The 27,054-nt window shown below is 39.9% G+C and overlaps 1 protein-coding gene and 2 non-coding genes across 6 annotated transcripts; all 3 read left to right on the forward strand.

Annotated features, from left to right (window-relative positions):
- Positions 1–364: 364 nt before the first annotated feature.
- Positions 365–25,728, forward strand: NAP1L4 (nucleosome assembly protein 1 like 4). 4 transcript variants are annotated; one of them, XM_072339315.1, is made up of 17 exons: positions 366–635; positions 2,372–2,412; positions 4,486–4,517; positions 5,672–5,733; positions 6,641–6,740; positions 7,546–7,687; positions 7,811–7,897; positions 9,232–9,357; positions 10,776–10,847; positions 12,935–13,074; positions 14,175–14,320; positions 15,875–15,897; positions 16,475–16,594; positions 16,884–16,913; positions 18,173–18,229; positions 19,373–19,410; positions 24,439–25,728. In XM_072339315.1, the coding sequence occupies exons 3-16, from the start codon at positions 4,504–4,506 to the stop codon at positions 19,376–19,378; spliced, it is 1,125 nt and encodes a 374-aa protein (XP_072195416.1). In that variant the 5' UTR covers positions 366–635; positions 2,372–2,412; positions 4,486–4,503; the 3' UTR covers positions 19,379–19,410; positions 24,439–25,728. The 4 variants fall into 4 exon arrangements, 2 of the variants coding, with proteins under 2 accessions (XP_072195415.1, XP_072195416.1); XR_011903915.1 differs by having other exon boundaries at positions 367–635; positions 18,152–18,229; XM_072339314.1 differs by lacking the exon at positions 19,373–19,410 and having other exon boundaries at positions 365–635.
- Positions 8,120–8,248, forward strand: LOC140253662 (small nucleolar RNA SNORA54). The gene has a single exon (XR_011903938.1). It is a non-coding gene; the product is annotated as a small nucleolar RNA SNORA54 (small nucleolar RNA).
- Positions 11,232–11,352, forward strand: LOC140253661 (small nucleolar RNA SNORA54). Its single transcript, XR_011903937.1, has one exon. It is a non-coding gene; the product is annotated as a small nucleolar RNA SNORA54 (small nucleolar RNA).
- Positions 25,729–27,054: the final 1,326 nt, after the last annotated feature.

A 27,054-nucleotide genomic window follows, 5' to 3' on the forward strand; every position in this document is an offset into this window, starting at 1 on the left:
CCAGGCCACGCTAAACTTAATAATTAGGAAGCCGTCCGCACTTTGATTTACCTATCTTCTAACTCTGAAATCCGGTAATATGCAGAGAGGATTTTACATCATGAACCCGTTTATAACCAGTCACAACGGAACTCTGCAACCGCAACCCGAGGCGCCGAGCGGACGCCGGGGCAGCGCACCGGGCCCGCCTTCAAGGGCAGGACCCCGCGGATGGCCCTTCCCCGCCAGCGCGCGGGGGCTGACCGCCGCCATCTTGTCCCCCCTCCTCCGCACGCGCTCGCTGCCGCTTTCAGGTTACACCCTGCCGCCCCTCCACCCCCCGCCCCGTCCGCCATCACGCGCTGCCCCCGCGGGCCGGCAGCTCCCCGCACGCCTCTGCCTGCGCGCACGCGGCCCTCCCCCCCCCCTCCCGCCTCCGCGCTCTCCCGCTGATTGGCCGAGCGCCGCGCCGTCGGATAGTCAACATGTCCCGCGTGCGGCACGGCGGCCGTGCCGTCGCCAGCTCCAATCGGCGGCGATTTTACTGAGGGAGGCGCTCGCGTTTTGGCCAATGAGAGGCGGCTTTCTTGGCGGCGGCGCAGCCCGAGTGAGCTTGAGAGGAGCCTGGCGCTGCTGTGGGGACGCGGCGCGGGCAGGTGAGGAGCTGCGCGGCTCCGGAGCGCGGGCGGCCCGCGGGGTGAGCGGCGGGGACGGGCCGGCAGCCGTGAGCACGGCGCGTGGGCGGGGGGCGCGTGGGGTGGCCGTTATGGCCCGCCGTTAGGGCCCGCCGTTAGAGCCCGCCGTTAGAGCCTGCCGCGGGGTGGGGCTCGGGCGGCGGTGGAGGCCACCCGCAGCCGCCTGGCGGAGAGGGGCGGGCCCGGCCCGCTCAGGAACCATTTTAAGGCTGCCCGGGGAAGTCTACGGCGAGGGTTGGGGTCGTGGTGAGGGTTGTGGCCGTTCCGGCCACATGGATGACCACGCTCGCCCGCTGTGCGTTGCCTGGCGGCGGGCCCAGCCTTTCCCCGCCCTCCCCGGGGAGTGGGGGGAGGAAGCGGGCGGGAGGGCCGTGTGCGTAGCGAGAGGCTGCTGCGGCGCTCGGCTCGCAGCGCTCCATTCCGGTCAGACCCTGCAGCGCTTCGGTCGAGTGCGCCTCTGCCATTTGACCTCGGTCACGGTCTAATGCCTCCTCAGCGTGCTCCTGCGGGTTACCTTTCCCCTTATGAAGGCCCCGTTCTCCACGTGAGGGGGTCGTTTCGCGTTTTTGCTGCTCCAGCAAGTGTTTACCACGTATAATAACCTAATTGGTAGGATCTGTCCGTTACGTTCTGTAACGTATCTCTACAGGTAGGAAGGTAGAGAAGTGAGCGTGTGAATTCTGCAGGTGAAGTCAAAACCACTAGGGAATTTTGATTAACTTATCTTTAACTAAAATAATATCCCCTCAATATGACTTTAAGGGTGCTGAGGTACTGCTAATGGCTTGTGGATCTGATCAGCAAGTGACGTTTTTCATGCTTTCCATCTCCTTTCGCTTGCAGAAGGCATCAAAGTGTTACATTTGTGGCTGCACGCAGAGTTGCTTCCCCACAGGTCTAAAACGGAAGTCATAGCTTTCCCTCCTGGTTTGTTGTAGATACGGAAGCAGTGATGTTAGTGGGTGGAAGGCTTCCTGAAAGTTCAGGAGCCCATTAGTTCCTTGCTTTATGTTCTAGCTTAGAACGGCTTTTACAGTGAGATGTAGGCTTCTTAGTGGAGAGGATTTATGCTCTGTACGCTTTCAGGAATATCTCTGGCCATTAAAGCTGCCTTCTTTGAGGTGTCACTTGTCCTTAGGGTGAACTTTCACAGTCTTAAGACTGTTACAGATGTATGACCATTTCCTGCTCTTCTAGGTGACCTGTGCTGTGTGACATTTGTTGTAGACAAATTGCAGCAGTGTCTCTTGTTGGACAGGTGGTTGCTGTAGGCTCCTCTTTCCCCTCAGCTTTGCATCTGTGTTAGTTATTTGAAAACTGTGAGCTGTCCAGAAGTATGGATTTGGCCTCTAATTGATGGTGATAGTGGTTATAATAATACCTTACAACATTCTTTTCTTCGAGTTCAGTAATGTTATTATTTTTTTCTTTCGTTGTCTACACGCTGAGATTGGGGGAGGAGGGGAAAAGCTCAGTGCTTTGTGCCTGTGCTTCTGCAAGATGTGCATCTAATGTTTGATCTGAAATCACCTTGCTTTGTCCTTCCCTGCTCCTGCCAGCTTTTACTGAACAGTTGTGTTAGTAATTCTGCAGCTGCTAAGTCATTGGAAGTCGGCTGTAATGGCTGCTGGGTATTAGAAGCTGTTTTGGGGGAAGCTTTTAATTTTTTTATTCATACACTTCTTTTTGTTTTTCAGGGACTGAAAGAAAAACTTTGGAGAGATAGACCAGACTTAAAGTATGTATTTGTACCAGCAAACGGTGTCTTGCCAATTTTTGTTCCTTGTTACTTATGTGCCTAATTGATGTCTTCCAATGGAGTTTAGGTCAACTGCAATTTAGAAGTTACGCATATTGCAGAACCTTTATTCCGTGTCCTCTAAACGTGAATGACAGGGGAATGAGAATTGTGTGTTTCTTCATCAGGGATGAGGAATATTTCCTTGTAAGAAAAGCAGCACAAATAACAGAGGAAAACATTTGTGCGTGGAGTTATTTTTTTCCATTGGGCCTGTGACTGGTCCTGCCTTGGGAGAGACGAGTCTTTAAGGCTAATTTTTAAGTAATGTGAGTCTGCATTTTTAGTTGCTTACTGTTGCTGCTCCTAATAGTGACCAGGATCATATAACTTGTTGGCTGAACTCTACTATTAGGTCACTTTGTTCTCTTACCTTTTTGATCATCATTTTTTTTTTTCTGCCTTCTGTATGTTATGGAAGGAAAGATTCGTGAATGTTTCTTTATATCTTCAGCTGTAAGATAGCTGCATCCTTTCACTTTGCTTCATGAGATGACTGCTTTTTATTGTCACTTGTTATGTTTAGGGCAAGAATAAGTGTTGCCAGAACACTTGTGTGGGTTGCTGACACAGAACTAGACTACAAGAAAGAAGGCCCTTTGACTGTTCCTGGTCTTAATCTATAGGTTGGTTCAGGGGAATTTTTGATACATATTAGTCAGTTTTCCTCTGGAATAATCAGAAGAGTACTTATAATCTAAAGAGTATATGCTTTTTAATTCAATGTAAGTGCTTGTGAAAGTGTTACTTTTCTAAGCTAAAGCAGGAATTGGCATTTTCCAGATGGAGGAGTGTGTGCATTTTCAGATCCTCCTGTTCTAACTGCTGCTCCAATGCCATTGGCATTTGTGTTCTCCTGTGGTAGCGGTCTTTTAGAAGCTGGTCTAAAGATCTGTCTGCTTGGGCATTATAGATAACAAATCAGACCTGATTACTCCTAAGAATGATGAAAAATTCTTTTTATTGTTAAACCTGACCCACATCTACTGTCTTGAAAACTTGATAGCATAAAATCAGCTGTACAGTCTATAGTGAGTACTGGGATTTGTAATGAACTATGCCTGGAACCGGGGTTGGGGGAGAGAGGAGGAAAGGAACTGGAGGGAGGTGAAAACCAAAAGTAGATCTCTTTCAGTGTATGACACAGCCTGGTAAAGAAATAGCAACATAATAATTTTGGTAGTGTGGCCCTGGTGTCTCAGCAGGGCTAATTTAGATCTTGGGGGCTGGGGTAATTGTATGAAACTTGGTTCCAGGCATTGCAAATACCAAGGGTTCTACTTCCACAGTTCTTTGTTTTCCCACATGCATTCAAGGCAAATCCCTTAAGGAGGGGATTTTTTTCCTTTCTAATTGCTGTCAAAAAGTCTCTTATGTGTAAATAACTTCTTCAGTATCTTGCTTCTCCTTACTTAGCAGTGTGTTTAGGTTGTTGTTCTGTATGTCACAGCAGAAGCAGCTATTCACAAATAATCTTGATTAGGCAGACGCTTTCCTGCTCAAGTGACATGAGGGGAAAAAAAGTTCATTCAAACTTTCATCATTTTCAGATCAAGCATTCTAACACAGGTTAAAAATTCATTACTTGCTGTGATACTGTCAAGAAATGAGGAATTAATATGCTCATTTCTTCCTCTTTGGGTTTTTATTTATAAAAAAGAATGCAGAGCAGTCCAGGAAACTGTGCCATCTGTTTTTAGGATAGAGATTTATTCCCGTTTATAATGTTTCTTTCAGTTCATATTTAACAGAAAAAATGTTTTTCAGGGTGGGATGAAAGCTCTTAATGGATTGTTTAAGAAACTGTTTCATTTAGATAGGATGTTATGGAAGCTGTTCACTTCACTGCATGAGTTTGTGTGTGATGACTTTCCTAGCGGAAGTAGAAGGAGCAGGAGCTGATTTATTTTGAGGTCTTAAATGTTGCCCTATTTTATTTTCACCTTTATATTGAGGCAAACAAGAAAAAAAGTTCTATTAAATCATTTCTAAACACCGTATTTCAATTTGCAGGTGGATACAGGCACACAGATGGCAGATAACAGGTATGTTGGACCCATTTCCTGAAATGAAGTCTGGTTACAGATTTGGTCTTGTGGGAGAATTTATCTTTCTTTTTTAAACCTATGAAGAATATACTGCCAAACTTGAGTAAGAATAAAATGGAAATATTTTGTATAATTAGACTGCTTTTCCTTACAGGAAGGTACATATGTTTGTTTGATGCACTGGAATCTGTGAGCATTTCCTGTTGGCTCTGGAATTGCTGTTACTGGGTTAATGTGATTAATGCTGTCTAGACTCAGTTTTTCAAGTTCATGTTGAGACTTCGAAGATATTGCAGATCTCTCTCTGTTTTGTGGTTCCGTGTGACTTCTGCTTGCAGAAGACACTTTTCATTCTCTAGCTTTCTTACTGTTTTTAGAAGAAATAGCTGTTTTTAAGCTGGTGTAAATGCATGCATGAAGCTGCTCTTTCGGGGCTTACATTGCACCAGGATTAGCTGGCCTATCGAGCAACTAAAAAGTACTTGCATGTGTAGTGTCCTTTCTCCTTTTGTATCTGAGGTAAGATTAGTCTCAGAAATACCCAGTCTGAGTTTTGCAACCTCTAAACTGGCAGGAAACATAGGGAATGCTTGCCCACTGTTGACTCATTCTGAGCTCTCTGTTGTTCCAGCACAGAAAGTGTGGTGGAAGGCAGGAGCATCTTTTTGGAATTTAAATGAACACTTTTTTTACTACTAATCAAAACAACTTCTTACAGAAAATCCAATGAGCTTTGAGCACTTGTTTTAAGATTTCTTCTAACCTCTTTTCTGATGTTTTGTTCTGTTCTTTACCCCTTGCACTAAAAAGGTGCCTCAAGTTCTCACTTTAGCAATAACGTTTCTGTGTCCAGTGTGACTCAGTACATGTTGAAGGGCCAGTTGTTCATTGAATGAGATGAATTATATGTTAGTCAAGGTAGCTTTTGTTCTTTCAGTGTTGTTTTTGTTTGTGTTTGTTTTTCTTTTGCTTCCTGTTCATTTTGAGAGAATTTATTTCACATCCAGACTTTAAATTTTGAAAAGCCTGTAGACATAAATGTATCTTTTCTTGGTTTGTTTGTAAATCTTTACATAACGCTGCAAATCCAGTATTGAATATTAACACTATTGCCAGGTGATGCTCATCTCATGTCATGTTTTCAATTCTAGTAAAGCAGAAGATACTGCTTCAGATTCTGTGGAGGCTGCTAAAAATGCAAGTGACAAAAAAGGTAAGAGATGCAAAATGTTAGACAGCATTACAAGGGGGGAGTAAAGCTTTTGCCTTCTGTTTTGAAGCTCCTTTATCTACATATATGCTGTTGAAAACAAAGCAATGGTTTCTAGGCTATTTTCTTTCTGTTATGCAGACATATCCTTCCTGTTTGTTACAAAGAAGAGCAAAATAAGGGCTTAGTCAATGTAACAGTAAAAATGTTTTTGCACATATGAGTAGGATGCTTTGCTATGTGTTACGTTTGCCAGATAAATCCTTTTAGTGAGGATTTTAGCTTTTAACCGGAACTAGTTTAGGTCTGATCTCTGGTTTTAAGAAACAAAAACAATAAAACCCTGCATTCTTCTGACCAATCTCTTGATGACTCTTTGGGAAGTTGTGTAGGTTGTAAAAAAAATTTCTTGACTCAGAAATTAATAGTTATCAAGAAAGAAGTCATAGTGCAGCATTGCTTTGTTGTACAGTTCACAAAGTTGCCATCAGACTTTTTCTGGAGTTAGACAAACTGGGAAGTGCTTCTATGGATTTTTCAGAAGTCTAATCTGTTCATGTGTAGCAATTCTATGTGATTTACGTGCTAGAGCTGGTATAGAGGGAGGACAGAGAAGCACTTATTGTGTACCTTCGTATGAGAGAAGGCAGGAAATCTGCTTGCTAGCAATGTGCTTTTTCCCTCTGTATTTCCAAAGAGAAGGGCATGCTTTCTATCATTATCCGTTCCTACCTTTCTGAAATCTGGTTCTTAGGTAGTTTTACTTGAGTTATTAGTCCACTATAGTGGTGATACTTGAGACATGGGAAATAACGTGTACTTTTGCTGTGATGCTGCAGGATTCATACTGTGACATTAGTGCTGTAAATGTACTCAGATTTGTTTTAAGAATGGGCTCCTGTCTTCATAGAAAAGCTGGCAGACCAGGTGATGCAGAATCCACAAGTCCTGGCAGCTCTACAGGAACGACTTGACAACGCAGCACTTACCCCTTCAAGTTACATTGAAACGTAAGTACAGTGCATAACAACGTTCTTGGAAGACTGAAAGCATAATAAAATGTTATTGCTGTGTAATTACGGTCAGAAATTTGAACAAATGACTCAGTAAGTAAAACTGTTGACTTAAACTGTGATTCAGTGGCCTACATATGGAGGGAAGAGCTGAGTTTTAGTGTACTTGGACAGTCTTCAAAACAAGATGTTGCCTCATTAAGTATTCTGCATAGCTTCTTTTGGTCTGAAGTAATTATTCTCCCTTCCCCCATACACTGTTTCTTTCATAATCTACGCTCTGTTTGGGAGTGGTGATTTCTTTTTTTTCTTAGAATTACTGTCCATAATGTAATGTATAGTTCAGGACTTACAAAGCTACTCTTGCCTCTAGTTTGAAGCTTTTATTTTGATAGATGGGTAGGATTACACTTGAAGAAAATCTTGTTTTTAGCAGAGACTCATGCTTTTATTTCTTGACTGGGGATAGCTGGGGGACTTCTTAAATTATAAAGTCTATCAGCTTTTTAGCTTACTTTAAGCAACTAATCACTTGAAGTACAGTTTGTATTTGTCTGAATATGAATCCATGGAACTTTCCCTTGCAAATGCAGTTTGGGTGGAAGAGGATTTTCTCAGTGTGCTTGAAAGGGATATTGAAGAAATATGTATGTTTGCCATAAGCACTTAAAAATTGCATTTGGCTATAAGCAGCCTATTTCAAAGTGACATATTAAAAGTTAGTTGCCACAGCATTATTTAAGCTTTATTTAACGAATAATAAAAAATAAATAAGCTTGTTTTTGTTTTGTTCTGTTTTTAGTTTACCAAAAGCAGTGAAAAGAAGAATTGATGCCTTGAAACAACTCCAGGTGAAGTGTGCCCACATAGAAGCTAAATTTTATGAAGAAGTACATGATTTAGAGAGAAAATATGCAGCACTCTATCAACCTCTTTTTGATAAGGTGAAGACTATAAATATATCTTTGTTTCCTTACAGTTGTGTCAGTTCTGTTTGCACATGTAACTCCTATTAGTAGTTTATTCAGAGAAAAAAGTTACATTTTTTGGGTGTTTTTTTTTTTTAGAGGAGAGAGTTTATTAACGGAGAAGCAGAACCCACAGATGCAGAGTCAGAATGGCACAGTGAAAATGAGGAGGAAGAAAAGCTAGCAGTAAGTACAAATTGGGGTAATGAACTACAGATATATCAGATTTTTTCAAAATAAATTCCTGTAAGCCATTTCCCATTGGAAAACTTACTATTTTGGAGGGGGGAGAAAAAGCTTTTATCAGTCACGTGCTGCTGTGATGAATGTTCTCTCCCATAAAGGCTCCTGGATTCACAGTTTAGCGTTTTTCAGACTTTTAACATGAGCAAAAATTGTTGCTTTTGGTTGCACTGTTCGTAACCTGTTAGTGGTATAATTCTGTTAACGGGTTCCATTCCGGTGCTACATGATAACCCCAAGATAATAAAAGACTGGCTGTTTGTTTGCCTGTTCCCTTTATTTTGGTGGACATAGTTAACTTAAATGACCAGAAATATAAATCAGACCTGCAGATGCCACATAGTCATGAAGTGGGAAGGACTTAAATAATGTGTGCTGGTTTGTGCATTCTTACTTTCCTCTCAAATAGTAACTATCTAGATTTACAATCTGCTGGGTAGATTGCCTCCTAGTTTTCTGCCATTATTTTTTGGGTAAGTATATACACCACCTGGTATCTGTGTGCAGAAGCAAAAAGCTTTCTGAAGCATGAATGCATGATTGACTGGCCATATTTTTGAACTTACAGCTTTGGAAATGGAATTTTAGTTGGCAAGTGAACTGCTGCTTCATATTGGCTAGATGCAGCCCGTGAAGCTGCTCGTTTGTTTGCTGCCATCTAGTGGTGCAAAAGGAAAGGTGCGGTATGATTAATTCAGACTGCAAACTTTCTTGTTTGAGAGCTAGAGAAGCAACTTCAGCCTTTTTTTTGTGTGACGTCAGTTATGTGTATGGAATCAAGATAGCATAATAATGAAAGGTGACAATGAAAATCAGCTTAGCCAAGTATTTTGCAAAATTGGGAAGGTAGAACAATTTTAAGTGCATTTGCCCTTTACATGTTTAGATGAGGCACTGTAAATGGCACATGAGTCTACAGGGAAGAAATAAGAGAAGAATGCATATGCTTTTCTACTTTTTTTGTTGTAGAAATATAAACATTTTAAACTTTTTCATTTTCTTCAATTAGTCAAATTACTGCAACTATCACTTGGTTATTTAGTCTTTGTGCAGAAGAATTCCAAGTTAAATGAAAGTAAATCTGAATTCATAGTGTATGTTTAGCTGTGTAAATGAGCCTTGTGTCTCAACTTCATTTGCAGAGGAAAAACAGTTCAGGTTTTTTAAATGTGCCTTAAATGCAGCTTGAGAGATAGCAAACTCTTTGTACGTCTATCTCAGTGTATTGAGGAGTCATGATTTCATTTCTTAAATGTTTCTGTTTATTTGTTTCACAGGGAGACCTGAAAAATGTAGTGGTATTAGAAGAAAAAGCCGAAGCAGAAGAGATAAATGTCAAAGGAATTCCAGACTTCTGGTTTACTATCTTTAGGAATGTAGATATGCTAAGTGAATTAGTACAAGTAAGTTTCTCTTCTGAATAGAGTAACTTATGTCACATGATAAATGGCTGCTGTTCTTTTTTTGTTTGCTAGCTAGTGCTGAGAACCATGTAATATTCATAAAGGCCAAGTGCAAGGTGCTGCATGTGAGTCAAGGCAATATCAGACATTAGTTGTAGGCTGGAGAATGAGTTGGTGGGGATGCTGAAAACTGGATGTGAGCTGTCAGTGTGTGCTTGCAGTCCAGAAAGCTTTACAGTATCCTGGGCCTCATGAAGTAGTGTAGCTAGTAGGGTAAGGGAAATGATTCTTCCCCTCATCTGTGCACTTCTGTGACCCCACCTGCAGCATTGTGTTCAGTTCAGGTTCCCAGCACATCCAACCAATTGGAGTAGGTTAGAACTCCAATAGAGCCCATGGTGAAAGGCTGAGAGTTGTTCAACCTGGATAAGAGAAGGCCTCCAGGGAGAACTTTTAGCAGCCTTTCAGTACTCAAAGGCAAATTTACAACAAAGATAAAGCTTTTTTCAAGGGCATGTAATGATAAGACAAGGAGGTAATGGCTTTAAACTAAAAGAGGATAGATTTAGATTAGGTGTTAGGAATAAATTATTCACTGTGAGAGTGATGAGGCACTGGAACAGGTTGCCCGAAGAACTGTGGACACCTCATCCCTGGAAGTGTTGAAGGTTAGATTGGATGGGTCTTTGGGCAGCCTGTTCTAGTGGAAAGTGTCTGCCTGTTGCAGAGGAATTGGACTAGATAGTCTTTAAAGGTCCCTTCCAACCTAAAATACTGTATGATATGTTCTGTGATTCTCTGAACATGTGAGATGCTAAATCCTGGGGGGTCTTCATAACCTCTAATACTATTCCTGAAGACCCTTGAAAGGCTGGTGGTGGACAAATTGAACAGCAGACTGAAGCTGTCAAGCAGGATGTGAATTTTCTTAGAAATGATCTTGTGATGACTTCTGAAGATAAAAGAAATGGAAGTTGAGAGCTTACAGTGGCTTTTTGTCTGTGGTTAATTTAGTCCATAGAAGGATTGGGTTTTTTTCCTCCTCAGGGTGTACCTGTGGATTCAGTTCACGTTAAGTGTGCCGTGTGGTCCTCAGCTATTAATGTAATAGTTTGTATTGCTGTTAAGAATTAATTCCCTGTAGCCTATCTTTCTGTAAATCTCATCAGCAATGAATGTCCTGAATGTGTCATTTTCAGGAATGATCATGAAGCCTAGCATGGTAGCTGGGTACAAGGCTTTGTCTTTGAGAGTTTTACGTGTCAGAATTGAAAGAAGTATTAAGAGATCTTGATCCAATATTTAAATACTACAAAATTGGATTCATTCTTAAGAATAAATTGAACAAGCAAACTAGATGTAAGTTTTGTTCTTCTAAATATTGCCTGCTCAGTAATAGTTTGTTTTTGTCTTTTTAGGAATATGATGAACCAATCTTGAAACACCTACAGGATATCAAAGTTAAGTTTTCTGAACCTGGACAGCCTATGGTGAGTTTCCCATAGGTGCTTCAAATGAAGGCTATAGTAGTGTTGCAAGCAGCATTTTGAACTTTTCATTCCATCTTCTTTGGCTAGAATATATAAGGTGTTTGTTATTCTTTCTCTGGGCTACTATCTTTGTGCTTTGGCTTTTAAAATTTATCCATCTTTGATGACCACCCACTTTTTCACCCTAGGCCATCTTAGGTAGATTATTGTAATTTCTACATTCTGATTGTAGCTGAAATCTGGCTGGTTTTTGCATAAATGTTCTGTCTCAAATTCCAAGTCAACTATTATTTATATGGAGGTTGCATAGCTTCTCTTGGTTTGGAAGTGGATGGAGAAGCAAAATGTGGTTGCTACGTGCTATATTGGACTTGCTGTCTTGTCACGCACTGTTCGTAACCTTTTGACAGCATATTCCTGTGAATAGGTTCCATTCCAGTGCTACAACAAATCCAGTAATGGAAGACTGACAGATTCCATGTCTCTTCCGTATTTGGAGACATTCCTGACCACTTGGTTGAAGACTCTTTTCCAGTGGTTTGAACATGTTGTCTGAAATCTTTATTAAAAGTTGTGGTGACCATGGTAGCTTCGTGCTGCAAAAATTTCATACTAGAGGTGCATAACACTGGTTCTGTTGTGGATTATGTTTTGCAACTAAAAGAAACTGGCAGTAGGAATTATTCAGTTTACCCGGTGCTTTCAAAGTGCTTCTTATTACAGCCTGCCTATCAACTTTTGTCTGCAGAAAGTCTAAGTGATTTTTATTGTAGAAATGTACATATGTTTATATAAGTAAAGTTGGTAAGATAGATATTTCATAAATATCCACCTATTTGGTCATCAGAACCCTTTTGCTGGCATATTCAGACCTGGGAAATGAGTGTGGGTATGACTTAAATCTTCTTTTATTTTACGCTAATTATTTGTATATTTGTACCTTATGAGGATATGCCCTCTTAAAACAGGAGAAGTGGAAAAATTCACGTGGCATAGCTAATATGATACTGAGAACAAAGTTATCCAAACAAGGCTACTGGAGGGTTTATTTCCTCTTTTCCAATAGTATTTGAAAACGGAAGCTTCTTATTATTGTCTCATAATTGGCAGATATGAAAAGAAATGCCGAGATGTAGTCTTGGCAAGGAAGTTTGTCTTGCTAGTCCCTGGGATGCTGCGTGCTCAGTAGTGCCACTGGTTACCTATTTATAACCTCAGTGACGTTTTGTGGGATTATCTGGGTCTGAGTGTTCGTCACTGATGTTGGATAAGCTACATTTGTGACTCTTCCCTTGAGCATGTGCCCCAGAGAGGGATTTGCCTTACTTAAAGAACACTTCTAAATCATACCTGGGTGTTTTAACTTGCTTTAAAATGGAAGTAAAGCTGAAATAGGCTATGAGAAGCCAACACGTTCGGTTTCCAGTGTCCTCCTTTCTTTAATCTGTAAGCATTTGAGCTGAGGAAGTTGTTGCTGCTTCCAGACCTGTCCTTCCTTGACCTCTATCCTTCCAGCTTTCAGTCATGCGAGGAGATTCATGTAGCTGTAGAAAGCAGATGGTGAGGCAGAACTAAAGGGACCTTTGGGAGATGGTGAGAGAGATTAACCTAACTTGGAGCCTTTTATTTTCCACGTAAGATGCTGAATTTCTGCAGTCAGATTTCAGGTGCTGCACGACTGGTGCAAGCAGAAATAACTGCTGCAGGCTTTGGTTTATTAAGTCAGGGTTCTTTTGCAGGATTCTGTTATCAAATGAACAAATACTCTGGTTCATGGTGGAGTGCACTGTTTAAATACAGACACATGTACATGCATACTTATTTTTGATGAAAAGTCTGACTTTGTTTCAGTCTTGTAAGATCATATCATTTACTGCTCAGAGCAGGTGGAAGAGCAGAGCCTGATGTTGCTATTCTGAAGCCAGAGCAACTTAAGAAAAAAAAACAGCTGCATCATCCTTAGTGAAGAGATGAATAATAGATGTCTATGCTTCTGCTGTAGCAAAAGATAGAAGTTAATTCTGCTGATGCACTGTTTCAAAGATAAAAATCAGTAGTAACAGAACTGTAATGGAACTTTCTTCTAGTCTTTCTCATTAGAGTTCCACTTTGGGCCCAACGACTACTTTTCTAATACAGTCCTGACAAAAACCTACAAGATGAAGTCAGAGCCAGACAAGACAGATCCCTTTTCATTTGAAGGACCTGAAATAGTTGATTGCGATGGGTAAGAAAATCTTGAAATTTAAGAACTAGTCGGTGTTTTTCACATCTTTTTTTTTTCCTCTGGATTGTGATAATTATTAAGATAAAATAAAGGTTTTTGCTGACTTGAAAACTAGGAATGATGTAAGGACTGGTAATGTTAGCATCAACATGCAGAAGTATGCGTCTGTGTGTTTAGTGTGCATTTTTGTTCTTCTGTCTTTCAAGTTAAATAGATTACTAATGTGATAATAGGTCTTTTAGTTCCAGGTAACTGGGTGAATTCATTTTAGTTGTTGCATTACATACTCCTGGACTCATGCCCATCTCAGCAGTTTTAGTTCCAACAGTACTTCTGAATCTGGCAGGAGGTGGTCATACATATGATCTGTTCTCTCAGCCTGGAACATGTTGGCCATGTATTTTGGTATTCATAGTCTTGGCTGTGCACTTGCAAATGAATTCAGGAAACAACTTTCTTGGCTTCCTGTTTGTTTTGTTGTTTTGTTGTTTTTTTTTTGCTTTGATTTTCCTGTCCAATGACTTATCCCATCTAACACATAAGAGGTGCTAAATAATTGTTTTCTTGAAGGTATTCTGATAACCTCAAGAAGTTTTAGCATCTACTGCCAAATATTAGCTTTTGAATGGAGCATTTTGACTGCATTGAGACAAAATACAGTCCTTTGTGTCTAGCAGAACTTGCCTGCATGAGCTGTTAGTCCATTTTGGATATAACTTCAGTCAAACAACAAACATGTTGATGATGAGATGTTGAGGATGTTCTGGAATACCTGAATCACATCCTCAGTTAAAAACCCAAGTAATTAGGCCAAAGAGGTGTTAAAGCATGGGTGGTTTGGGGCTCCGTGATTACTCTGAGAATACAAGGTATTCAGCTTTTTCATTAAAGGAGATACTTGTTATATCCAGTATGTGCATAGTCCCTAGCACTGAAGCATCCTAAATACCTCAGTCAAGTAGATTGAATTGCCCGCATATGTATCTTTAACTAGGAAACCAGAATGCATTATTGCTTTGATGCTTGTTGTTTCAGCACTAATTTCCTTACTGACACCGATATCTTGTATTAAAGTGCTGTTCCCCACGTGTTGTCCTTAGGTGCACTATTGACTGGAAGAAAGGAAAGAATGTTACGGTTAAAACAATCAAGAAAAAACAGAAACACAAGGGTCGAGGCACAGTTCGGACAATTACTAAACAAGTACCTAATGATTCTTTTTTTAACTTCTTCAATCCAATAAAGGGTAAGCCTGGAAATTGAGAATTTAGGATTCTTACGATGTGCGTTTTGTAGATAAATACCACTTAAATCTATAAACCGTATTTGTTCTGCTGCTCTGTGTGCTTCTTACTGGGAGCAGACAGCAAACTGTAATCCATCAGAACAGGTCATTTTGGGTTGTTCTGTATAATTTGACAATTAGGTGTGCTGTGTAAATGGGATTTCTTGTGTGCAAAGTCTCTTGTAGGATCTTGTAAAGAAGTTGACTTCCTTTACCACAGGATGGCTCCATGCATCAGTTTGAGGCGTTTAGCTTGTGAAGAGCTCTTCTAATTCTGGTCAGAGTTCCAGCATATAGGTTTTAGTGAAACCTTTGTGTTGAGCAACAGAATATTGTGCAGTTTCTTCTTTAATTAATTAGTGATCAGTGATGCTCCACATCATACCTTCCTAATTTTCCTGTGTGTTTTTTTTAATGTTAGATAACTATTTAAGTATTTAGAGCAGTTGGGATATATTCCAGGAATGTTCTCTCTTTCATACATCTCCCATTGTATTCTTTTTCAAATGTAATTGGAAGAAGCAGTTTACGATCAGAGTAGTACTGAACAAAATCAACATTAGGACCTGTGATTCAGCTGTGGGCTTTTACAAAACACCTGCCCCTTCTAAATCCCATTGCAAATCTCTGCACAGGAATGAAACAAACGTTAAGCATCCCCAAAGTTGGCTTATTTGAAACAGAAATATCCTTTAACTTTTTTTTCTTACATGAACAGTTACGTAGGGGCTGTTTTGAGAAAGGGGTAGTGATTAGTTTACCTCATGATGATTTTCTGCTGCATTTTTAATTATGTAATGGACATTCTGTAGCTGTGTAAGAAATATCAAAGCTATGGTATCTGTTGGCTATTGGTACTACATGTTCAAATGTAGAACAGGCAGAACCAAAGGATGCATTTTGCAGTAGGATCACAGTGCCCGTGGTACTTGAATGCGGGATGGAAACCTGTGGGATTTTCTGTTATTTATCAGCAAAGTGATAACAAATACAACAACAGAAGACTTGTTACTTAATTCTGTGCAGCACGCTTATAACTGTGTTTTGATGGAGTCTGTCCTGGTTGTATTATCAAGCCTTTTGTCGGAATACTTTGCCAACTCCTCATGACATGTCGGCCTACTTGGAAGGATCTGTGTTTCAGGAAAGAAGATTTATGGCGCTTTAGCAAAATAAAGCTGCTGTAATTTCAATACTTGTGCAGAAATAAGCAGTGTTGCTATTTGAGGGGGCAAATGTAATCTGTATGCATTTGTAGAAAGGTTATTTCCCGTGCAAAGGTCTTTGATGTTGGAGTGGCAGCTTTGGTGCTTCTATTACAGCATACAAAGAGCAGTTCACGGGTTTGATTTTTAAAATGGATCTGAATAGTTGTAAAGGTTTAATAGTTAGCTATTGAAGTCTTTAATTGCACCAGTATTTCCTGTTGTGACTATATTTTGTCATCTGGAGTATTGAAGAGGGCTGGACTATGCAAAAGTGCCTGTATTTACAGCCTTTTTTTTTTCTTTGCAGTATCTGGAGATGGAGAGTCATTGGTAAGTTTATGCTTCTGAAATGGTAGGATTGCTTTGCCATATCTTTGCTAAACATCTTGATATCAACTATTCAGATTCTTTAACTGAGTTTTGTTATTTTTGCTTTTGCTGAGGTTAAACTTCACCTTGATAAAATGAAAGATACTGTTGCCTTATTGGAGTAATCCTGTGGCATTTTGCTGTTGCAGATAGAATATGTCTGTGACTGTCACTTTTGGGGAAAGGTCATTTACTTTTTCTGATAGCTCTGCTGGTAACCAGCTCTTTACAAGTCTGAGGAAGTCTGAACAATTCTGTCACGTCGGAACCAGCAAAGTCAGTGTGAGCTTTTATTTAACTGGACGTTGTTTTAGCAGGCCAGTAACCTGTATATAGACAAAGAACACTTCTGAATGGCAGTTTCGAAAATCTGGATTTAGACTTGCAGTATTTCTTTTTCTGTTGCAAAGTTAAGTACTGGTGACTGGAAGGTTGGCGTTGATGGTAGTGTGATGTTTCTCAAACCCTTAGTATCTTTCTATTGAAAGAAAAGGTGATGTGCTGGAACAAAATCATTTCCAAATGGTTTGCTTTGCAGGATGAAGATTCGGAGTTCAGTTTAGCTGCAGATTTTGAAATTGGTCACTTCTTCCGTGAAAGGATAGTCCCTCGTGCTGTGCTTTATTTCACAGGGGAAGCTATTGAGGATGATGATAATGTATGTATACCATCAGCATTTTGTTTATTTGCCACCGTGTGTGTAGAAATAGTCTCTCACTTTTGTGATTGGTCTAGCATTTAGTATTATGTGAGAATAACAATCTGAGGAGGTTCCTGTTACTTAAGAGTAAGAAAGAAGCATTCCACTTATTGTAAGCTCTCAATTCTTGTTTCTGGAAGAAGCTTAGCTTCGGATATTGCATTTCGATGTACTAGACCTGATAGTGCAAAAGTTTTTATGCAAATATTAGTGGATTTCATAAGATCTCTTTGGTTTTCTTTTTCAGTTTGAAGAAGGTGAAGAAGGTGAAGAGGAGGTGAGATGCATACTACATCTTTTATAGATAACTGCTTACTATATTCCAGTTTCTGAAGTTGTGTATGGTACTTCTTTCCAAAAGAGTTCAGCATTCCTGCGTTGTAAAGTCTGTGTATATTTCTTGTCTTCAGAAAAGAAAATAATCCAGATTTTTTTGGTATTTTGAGAACTGCTTTGACACTAGTAAAAAATAATTAATCTGAAGCATTTTTTGTGTGCTGCATGATAAGGCATTTCAGTATTGTTTCTGCAGTAGTAGAACTTGTTTTTCAGCTGTTAGTTGTCACCAGCCTTGAGACTGCTCATTGCCAAAGATAAGGTAGAAAAGGAAGAGGGAACGACTGCTTGAGATAATGGTTTAATTTCGAGTAGAAGTTCTATTACATTAAGTGTTCTGATCCATTTACTGTGACGTTGACTTAATACAAGCATACCATGAAAGGCTTTGCACAAAACAAATGAATAAACTAATACCCTTGATAGGTAATAGTGTTTTTGTTTTACTATTTTTGTGTTTTTGTGCATTGGTTAAAAGTGCATGCCTGAGAGTCATCAGGATCACCAGAGTAGAATTAATCAAAAGTAATAATGGTGGTGGTCTAATGCAAGCTGACAGCCTTCAGCAAGCATTTGCTGTTCTCCCTTTGTAAGTTACAACACAGATGTCTGGGCTGTTGAAGTTTAAGTGTGGTAGGTTGGTTGTTTGTTTGTTTTAAGCTGGATCTATTTACAATTGTCCATGTTTTTAATCTGTCCCAAATGCCAGGTTGGCATTGGGGTAGTGACACTTAGGTGTCACTAGGTGTGTGTACAACAGCACACAAATACTACAAAATCCTGCACAGGAATACTGAATTTAGCCACAGTGGTCCAAATAAGCGCTTTAGGAGGAGGTCAAGAGAAAGAAGAAACTTAGACACAAGTACTACTTATCAGAACTGCAGAACTGCAAATAGTGCATCAAAGGAGGCTTCAGATGTTGCTGGGAGACTGCGGCTGCTTAGGTAGAAAGTTTGCTGTAAGTCTCACCAGATCTTAGAAATCTGTTTTAAATACTTTTAAAAGATTTTGCTTAAAGATTTCTGAAGATGCTGAATTCTTTTAATGTAGCCCAACTAGTTTTAACATTGACAACTGAGACACCGGTGTGCAATGTTAATATCACTTGCTATTTTGTTTTTTGTTTTTTCTCCATTGCAAGAAGTTGCACTTTTAACCTGTTTTAATTTCTGTTAGTTTATCTCTATTTTGTCATAGGAGTTGGAGGGGGAAGAGGAGGGAGAAGAGGAGGAAGATGCAGAAAGTGATCCTAAGGTAAAGACTTCAGTGTGTTTAAGCATAGTACAGGCCATAACTAAAAACCATAATTAAGCTTGCAGCAGTTTGTGAAAATATTAATAAATCAAGCAAAAACTGCTGGTAGCTCCCGACTGTTTTGTTTTCATCTTCAGCAATACTCACATTCCTCTTAAGTGAAAAATTACTGTTTGGATAAATATAAATGAAGAATTATTATTATTATTATTTTCTGGTCTCCCGAACCTGCAGCAAGGAAACGATAACTTCTTAACTTTGTCCCTTTACTTCTTAGTGCTACCTCTGTGTAATAAGTATCTCTCTTCCTTTAGGAAGGTCTTATTGCAAATATTTTTTGTGGCTGAACTTCAACGTAGAGTTGGTCTGACAAGTCTCAGCTAGCTCATTTACTTATTTTCCTTGTTCACAATTATTCTTTTTGGTTGTCCTAATGGCTGCAGGTTAGATGGCACGTGTCTGTACTCAGCTAGAAATCACAGAGTTAGTCCCCAACTTTTGACTTTAAACTTGATGAGAGCTGGTTTAAAATTCAGCCAGAGGGGTAGTGCTCCTTCTGATAGTTATTTTTCAATCCTTCAGTCATATTAAAGCTAAAAATGAGCTTTAGTAAAGCTGGAACGGTGATGCGCTTCAAGGCATTTAGTTCTTAAAACATCAGCTTTTTAATCTTTTTTTGTTTAAAGGCACAGGTGAAAAAGTGCTTGATCTTTGGATGAAAGTCTTAAAGCAGCCTAACATGTCGCTCTTCGGACTTACATGCATCATATTGCTAGTAAATGCTTATTGTCACCATATCAAGAATTGAAGTTATTTTTCGTGGACAAGACATACCACAAAGATAGTCTGTATTGTGGAAAGACTGTAGAATGACAAGAAATGTTCTTGCTCTGTTCTGAAGGATCAAAACCCAGTAGTGTACCTGTAGTGGGAGAAGGTGGGACAGCTGAGAAACAAAATGTTAGTTCTGAGTCAAAGTTTATTCATGCTAAAAAGATATAATGGAGAAAGTGTGAAATCTGGCGTTCTGTAGGGAGAACTTTTGGAATACCTTGGAAGGTTGTAGTTGTTACCTCCTGTATTATTTTGTACATTTCACTTTTCATTCATGCTGACAGTTCCTTTCAATTTTTTCCCATTCAGGTGTAATTTAAGTCTGTTTATCATTCATACATTTCTAGGTAAGGTGGAATTCCATTCATACCTAACTTCCAAGAGTCCCATTGTAGCCATGCAATGTAGTTTGTTTGCAAGTTTTTGTTTTGTTATTTCTTTGTATGGGTTAAAGAAAGGGGGGAATGGAAACTTTAGGTTTTATTAGTAAAGCTCAGTAGTAGAAATAAATGCTTACAGAGATGAATGCCTTTAAATCATAATTAAAGTAGATTTTTTTTTTTAGAATGACCTCCTTGCCACCCTGGCACAACTTCTGTTTTGCCTTTGTATCAGACAGACTGTATGTTAGTCGAATGAAGATAAAAGATTCTGAGACTTGTCAGACTTCATTTTTCCTTGTTTCTGATTTCATGTTGCATCTCTTTACTGTTTCTAGTGTACTTGCAAATTCTTAAATATCTCCTCTGCTCTCCTTGAGAACTCTTGTAAGTCATTGACTGACTTGGTATGTCCTTTCCAGCATTCATATTTCTACTGCCTGACAAATTCAGTCAGTCATTCTGAAGAGACCTTTTCTTCAATGCTTGTGATTCCAAACTGGTTTTGTTCTCTTGCTCATTTGTCTCTTTTATTTGAAAGAAGTTTCTTCTGTCCTGTCCTATCATCTTTCACCTACCTTCTCATCCCACATACAGAACACTACCTGCACCAGGGTCAGTGCTGCTTTTCTTGTATTTTAGGCTTGTATGTTTCTTTTTTAATTGCTTATGAGAAAGTGTATTCTTTCAGTCTCCACATAAGTATTGCCCTTCTTTCACATTGTTCAGTTCAACTGTTATTTTCTATTTCTAGTCTGATGTGTTTTGAATAACCAGCCACTCTATCTCAGTATACTTGCACTGTCCACCTGCTGTAGTAGAACATCAGAGCATCATTTGTCATGACAGCTTCTCTGGTGTCCTGCAGTCTTACACAGCTGGTTTCCCTTCCTACAATTAAAAATTGTTAGTTGCTGGCTTTAGTTTTCCAAGTAAACATAGAATTCTGGGTTTGCCTTTTAAGGCTGGTGCCCTTAATTCTGCTTTTCATTGCTGCCTCTGTTAACTGTGTTAACTGGGCCTGTCTCTTCCCATCACTTGCCCTTCTTTGCCTCTCAGTGCTCATCCCCACAGCTTTTCTTGTATCTAGAGTAGCTTTCATTTTCACATGTCAAAATAATGGTTCTTCAGTCTATTTTTGTTTTGTATCCAGTTTTCCTTCATCAGTCATTCCCATGTTACCTCCTTTATTGTTGTACTTCGTTTGCTAGATAAATGTCAGTACTCTTCTCTTTGCTTTGTCAACTCTTTGTCCTTCCTCCCTCACAATCCTGTCAGATTTAAGTACATTTGAGGTGTTCAGTTAGGACCAGGTCAATATCATCTGTTACACAAAGGACTTACTCTCTTTGTTTAAGTTGTGGCTTTGGAAGACTGAGCAGTCATACAGTGGAAGTAACTTCAAAAGATATTTTGACTAGGATATTATCTTGATAAGCTACAGTATTCTATGTGCTTGCATGCCCTTTAACTGCCTTTATTTAACCTTTACTGACTCTGCTTGAGTAGAGAAGTAGTTAACTGGGTAATTTAGAGCACTAATATGAACTAAAATCCTGGTGTTGTGTAGAGACCTCTCATAGACTGATGCACTTAATTTGTCTTTTCAGTATCAGTGGCTCCTAAGCTCTGTGTTGTTTTCTCTGTGGAGGAAGTAGTTTAGACCTTTCTTGCTTAGCCCTGGTTGACTCTGAATTTACCAACTGCATATGCATTTGATATCCTTGCTTTCTTTTCAAGAACATAAAGGAGCAAGGATGAGGTTTAGCTCTAGGACTCCAAGCTGGAGTTTATTTCATACTAAAACATTTGAAACCTTGAAAGGCTTTCTTCCTGCTCAACTAGATGGATCATCTGCTTTAGTGCCTACTACCTGTGTTGATCCCAGTGTTGTTGGCAGTAAGATGTGTTTGGGAGTCAGGGGAGGTACTGAGAAGCTGCCAGGCAGCTTTAGCAGATGGAAGCTCCCATTACACAAGAATCTGTTAAAAATGATCTATAAAAGTAAGGAGAGTGAAGGCCCGATTGTTGTTTGATTCAGCTAGAATATGTCCTGCCTGATATGTTGAAGATGAATAGAAATTTGGGTTGTTTTTGTATTAAGTACTGACTTGACATGAAATAAAGATGTAGCTTGAAAGCATTATTTCACTGAGGTAAATGGCATGGTTGCTTTGGACACATGCTGCTCTCTCTAGGGCACCAGGTTAATTGGATGGGTAGAAGCAGTAGGCTTTATGTGCAAAATGGAAGCAGTTGTGTAGAGAAGTCTACTACTTCAGACCTGCTTTCTTCCCTATTTCAGCCCTCAGATCACCAAAGCTTTGTAGGAAACTTCCTTGTGAAGTTCAGTGCTTGTCTTCTCTCCATGAGAAGGTGGTGCAGTTTAGCTGATATGCTGGCTGACGTTTGAAGAAGTGGTCTGTACATAGGCATGTTTTTTGTGTTGATCTTCTAGGTAATCAAATTCCAGAAGAATCGGGGAAAAAAAAAATGTTCAGGTGTCCATTCAAGCAAAAGAGCTTGAAACAAGCGGTGTTATAAACTAAAGGGGCATAAGTTTTACTTTGATTTGTTAGCAAAGGAGGGGAAAAAAAACTAATAAGTTTTGAAAGTAGGTGGGAGTCTCACTTCAGTAGCTTTTCTATCTTCACTGGAATAGTTTCTCAGACGGGAATGAAGGGCTCAAAGTAGTTAAAACTGCTGCTTACGCATCATAAATGATATAAAATGAAATACTTTAAGGATGTGAAAAATATAATAAGCCTACCACCATTCATTTGAACTGAAGCCATTGCTCAAGACTTGTATAGGTAATATCTTTATGACGTGTCTTCATTGTCTGGCTTGAATTCACCAGTACTTCTAAGGTACCTTGGGAAGTTAAAAACAGCACAAATTGAAATCTTGTTAGAGTGGGGAAAATAAATAGAGCAGAGTCTGCACAAGACTCTGGGTTTTGGTAGTAGCTGGCTGGATGTCATCAGCAACCTGAGCACTATGGGAAGAGCAAGCTCAAACTCATGGCGTTACCTGAGAAAGTATGGATGCAGCATCTCAATCACAGGAGTCTGGGCCTGGATATTCACAGATCCATTACAGGCCAAAAATAAGTTTTGGCTTTTGTGCGTCTGGTGGGGCAGCTGTAACTTGAAGAAAGTGTAGTCATTGCCCGTGCTGGTGCACCTTACTGTTTGATCCTGAGCTGACTGACTGTGTGTGAGGCATCATGGAACTCATGTACTGACTTGCTCGGCATGAGTCGTGTGATGCTGCTGAAACGGTGGAAGAATGATGCTGGAACATGAATCTGAGATACTATCTTGCTGCTTATGCCCTGCTTAAACAGTTGATAAGCATTGTTAAGAGAGTTTATAACATTTCTAGTTTATAGTTGACAGCATGTCTGTCAACTTTTTTCTTGAAAGTCTCTTAACAACTGGCATGTATATGAGAGCTCTTTTCAACTCTATTTTTTTTTCTGTCTGAGAGTAGTAATCAACACTGAAAGGTCCTTAAGAAGGAACTTTGTGTAATTCAGAATCTAAAACAACATATGTAAATACTTTCAGAAATAAAGATGAAGAAATGTATTAGAAATGACGAGGGTTTTGGTTGACTGTTAAAATTTGGCCAGAATGTCTGCAATGGTCAACCTAATAACAATATGTAATGTTGTGTAAACATGTCTCTCCTCTCAAGAGGAATTCCATGCAGTGTTTAGTCCTGGATCACTGAGAATGAGTTCATGTTACTTGGGAACCCAGGAAGATGAGAAAGTGCAAAGCTGAAGTTAACCAGATGTGCTGGGGGGTGGTGGGAGAGATTACAAGGAATAAGTCTGGAACATCTCTGGTGTACCTGTGTAAATGACAAGAACTGCCTGTATTTCAGTGGGAATCTTAACTCCTGTCGTTCAAACAATGAAGGCAAAAGTAGTTAGGTTTAGCACAGCAAATGGGCAGATGTTCTCAGGAGGAATCTTAGTTACGCCACTTCTTCCTCAACTAGGCAAGAAACTTACGTTCTTGTAGCTCTTGGTCACTTGATTAACTCTTGCATGCCTACTCCTTTTGCAACATATAAACTCCTTCAGGCTAGTTAACAAGAAACGTTTTTAGGTGTGTGGTGCTCAAGGTGTCATGATTTATAGTTGATTTTCTTTTTTTTAATATAGTAGAATTCAGAAACTTTTGGTGACTGTTATTTTGTTTATAGTAAACCATAAGAACAGTCAAGGGAGAAGCAGACAGCTCTGGAAAAATCCTGCTTTGTAAGAGCTCTGATTTACTACAACAGCAACAAAAAAAAGCAAGATGTACAGTGTACAACGTGTAGTTCTCAGCTGTTAGAGTGCTTGTTCTCTTTCCCAAGTACACTTCCTTTTGCCAGAGGGGAAATTGATTTACTCTCTAATGAAGGTGTTTCTACTTTTGCATACTCAATTAACATATGGACTTAAATTGTTGAATAGTTACCTGCTGGTGGTGCAGAACCTAGAAGAAACCAGCACATTAATTACATTTTTATCACCTTAACAGAAAGGGAAAGGCTATCGAGTAAAAACTCAGTCATGCTGCAAAATAAGCAGCTTGACTTTGCTGCTTGCCTCCCTCCTCCGGGTTGGTGAGGGAGATGGCAGTTTATTGCTTAACAGCTTAATATGAACTGGAAGTCATACTGAGCCTCTGGTTGGGGAGGAATAGGAAATGATTTGCTTTCTGGATAGAATTTAGAGAATGCAAGTGTAGGTTAAGCAATAGTGTGAAGTATCAAGTAGTTATGGGGCAGGGGGGGGAGACAGGAGGGGAAAAAGAAATTGTGGCTGCTGTTTAGACCTTTATGATCTAACCTGAGTTTACATGTAACCTTTCTCTTGTATGTTAACGATCTGTAGTTAGTTTCAAACCGTGTACTCCAATTATTTTATTCATTGAAGTGCTTTATTGCGTGCTCTTTTGTTTTGTAACTTTCCTTCTTTTTCCATTTAAACAGAAAGATTCCAGCCAACCTGCTGAATGCAAACAACAGTAATAAGGAAATACCACTTCAAAGTGATATTTGAACAACATGTAACAAATATTTGGATACCTGGCCTGCAGTTCAGGATACTTCATCGCTGCAGCACAATCTTATTAACAATGCTTAAAATTAATTTGTTTTAAAATGCATGTTTTTCACTAACTTTTCTTTATTGCTTAACATGTACAGTGGCAACTTCAATGCATTTGGGAAATAGGAGGTTTAAATAAAGCACACTCTACAGCCGTTGGTACACTGTAGCTTAGTATGTCAGTAGGCCTTTAGAGCCTTTTGCCCTATGCATAGGGGAATAGTCCAGACTACCAAGCGAAGATTCTCCATTTTCTTGTTAACCTTGAAAATTGTGGAGTTAGCGATGTGCTGAGAAGCTAAAGCGAATGGGTTACATGTATGGTAGCTGAAACAGAGCAATATGAACTTTTTGCTAGTTCCCTTCCCCCCTTTTTTAATGTTTCTTGCAACCTACGAATCGATCTAGTGCTTGAGCAGCTTTAAGTGTCATATTTATTATCTCAGTAAAACCAATTGAATTGAAGTAATTTTACTTCATGGAAGGGGGTGTCATATTTGAGACTTAGTTGTTCATCTTCCTATTTATTTATTCATGTTTGTAAGTACTTTGACAGAATTAGTGCTTTGTAATAGTTTTTAATATACTTGAAAATATTCTTCCTGTTTTGCATAAAATATGGGTACTTGTAAAACAAATTCTTTTTTAATTGGTCTCAATGTAGTAGCCTAGACAGAAGAAATGAACTCACATCAGAATGACAACCCTTCTGGATGGAGATCGAAACGTAAAGGCCAAACTGTTGCTGTCTGCGGAAGTGGGTTGCAGCCAAAGAACCAGAAAAATCCCAGTAGTCTTATTGCTTAGTGTTCCAGCATGGAAAGACCTTACACACTGAACACAGAAGCTTAACGAAATCCAGTTCAATAAATCTGAAGTTTTGGTGTCTTACTTGCAACACTGAAATGATTTCATTCCACAGTTGGTTTTCTTTAAAGCTCTGAAGTCTTCGAAACTACTTTCTGTTGTTGTGCGGCACTTCAGGTACATGTTTCTAGTTTCAGCATCCATTGCCAGCCTCTGGCAGCGGTTGAATAGCAGCTGTATCAACACTGTGACCAGGCATGTAGAGTGCTCCAGCCTTACCTTACACATTTGTAACTTAATACGGTGTTTTCAATTTGTACAGAATAGATAGAATATTCTATTAAAGTTGTGAAACATTGATTTTTTTTGGTGCCTGTCTGGTCCATAACGCTTCTAAGGGTCCATGAAACTCCCTTTGCTTTTTGGAGTTAGTTCTGAGGTCTGCGATAAGGGCATGACACCTCTTTGGCCTGACACGGCTCTGTAATGAGTGAGCATGCAGCTCACCAAGAGAAAAGTAGCCTAACTAAAAACTGCATTGTAGAGTTCTTTGGTGTAAAACAACAGCATGGTGTGGGAGGGCTGCAGAAGAGAAAAGCACTGAGCCTGCTGTAGATTTATGACTGTCAAGAGCAGGAATAATTGGAGTCTCTGCACGCACGCAAACTGCCTAATAGCAGTTAGTGATGTCAGGGGCATCAGATAGTTCTGTGACTGGCTGTCAAATGTATTTATATATAAATAGAAGAAACGGAGCGATACTCCTTTATGACAGCAGAAGTGTACTTTCTACTACATGGTTAAAGGGGAGTGCTGCTACCTGGAGATAAACATCTGCACATTCGCACACTTGTGTAATTTATGTGCATGAATCCTTAAAGGCTGGCTTTAGTTTTGAGAAAACGGGAAGTTCCAGAACACAGAGAGTGAATGTGCCAGCATTCAGGAGGAGCAAATGAGATGAGTGGGTAATGAGGCTGACGAGCAAGATGGGAAAGCAGTGGGAAAGCTGAGCTGGGCTCGGTTAAAGCAGCGCCAGCACCAGTTGGGACAGCCTAACAGAGAGCTGATCTTGTCAGAACCAAGCCTTGCCTTACCCTTACTGATCTACTTGATAATGGTGAGCCCTTAATAAACTCTCGTCTGTTTTCGGATCGTTATTTATAGACATAAACTACAGCTGAAAAGCTAAAAAATAAATTAAAAAAAAAAAAGACTATTCTGAAGAGTGCCTGAAGCCAAATAACTCATCAGGTCTTATGCAAAATCAAAGCGGGAAGTTGGAAAAATGGTGATACCTACAAAAGTGAGTCTCCATCCGTGCCTGCTAACCATTGCAGCAACTTCACAGAGGGAATGGGTTCAGCCTGTGGGAGCACGCTGGGCCCACTTGGTCTGAGTTTCAGCAGCTTCTGAGCCAAAGAAAGAAATGGCTCTCGAGGAAGGAAGCCTTGAAGGCATCCATTGGCAGTCGGGCTGGTGTTTCCTCAGGGGGCTTCAGCACAGGGTTAGGGGCTGTGGGACCTGATGGCTGGGATGGCCGAGTGATGCTGTCTTCCAGGCCAATTTTGGTGAGTTCAGTTATCTGGGTTTGGCTACCACCTGGTTTGGCTTTGTGGTAGGTGGAAGAATTAAAATAGGCTCTGCAAGTTTCCACTCTCCTTCTGAAACAAGCTTTTCCTGTTCTAAAA

Source organism: Excalfactoria chinensis, chromosome 5 (genome assembly GCF_039878825.1).
Source record: "Excalfactoria chinensis isolate bCotChi1 chromosome 5, bCotChi1.hap2, whole genome shotgun sequence".
In the NCBI taxonomy this organism is placed as follows: domain Eukaryota; kingdom Metazoa; phylum Chordata; class Aves; order Galliformes; family Phasianidae; genus Excalfactoria; species Excalfactoria chinensis.

Coding starts and splice junctions, on each gene's coding strand:
- NAP1L4 (XM_072339314.1), top strand. Junction 5,734..6,640: donor AAATGCAAGTGACAAAAAAG/GTAAGAGATGCA, acceptor CTGTCTTCATAG/AAAAGCTGGCAGACCAGGTG. Junction 18,230..24,438: donor ATGCAGAAAGTGATCCTAAG/GTAAAGACTTCA, acceptor CCATTTAAACAG/AAAGATTCCAGCCAACCTGC.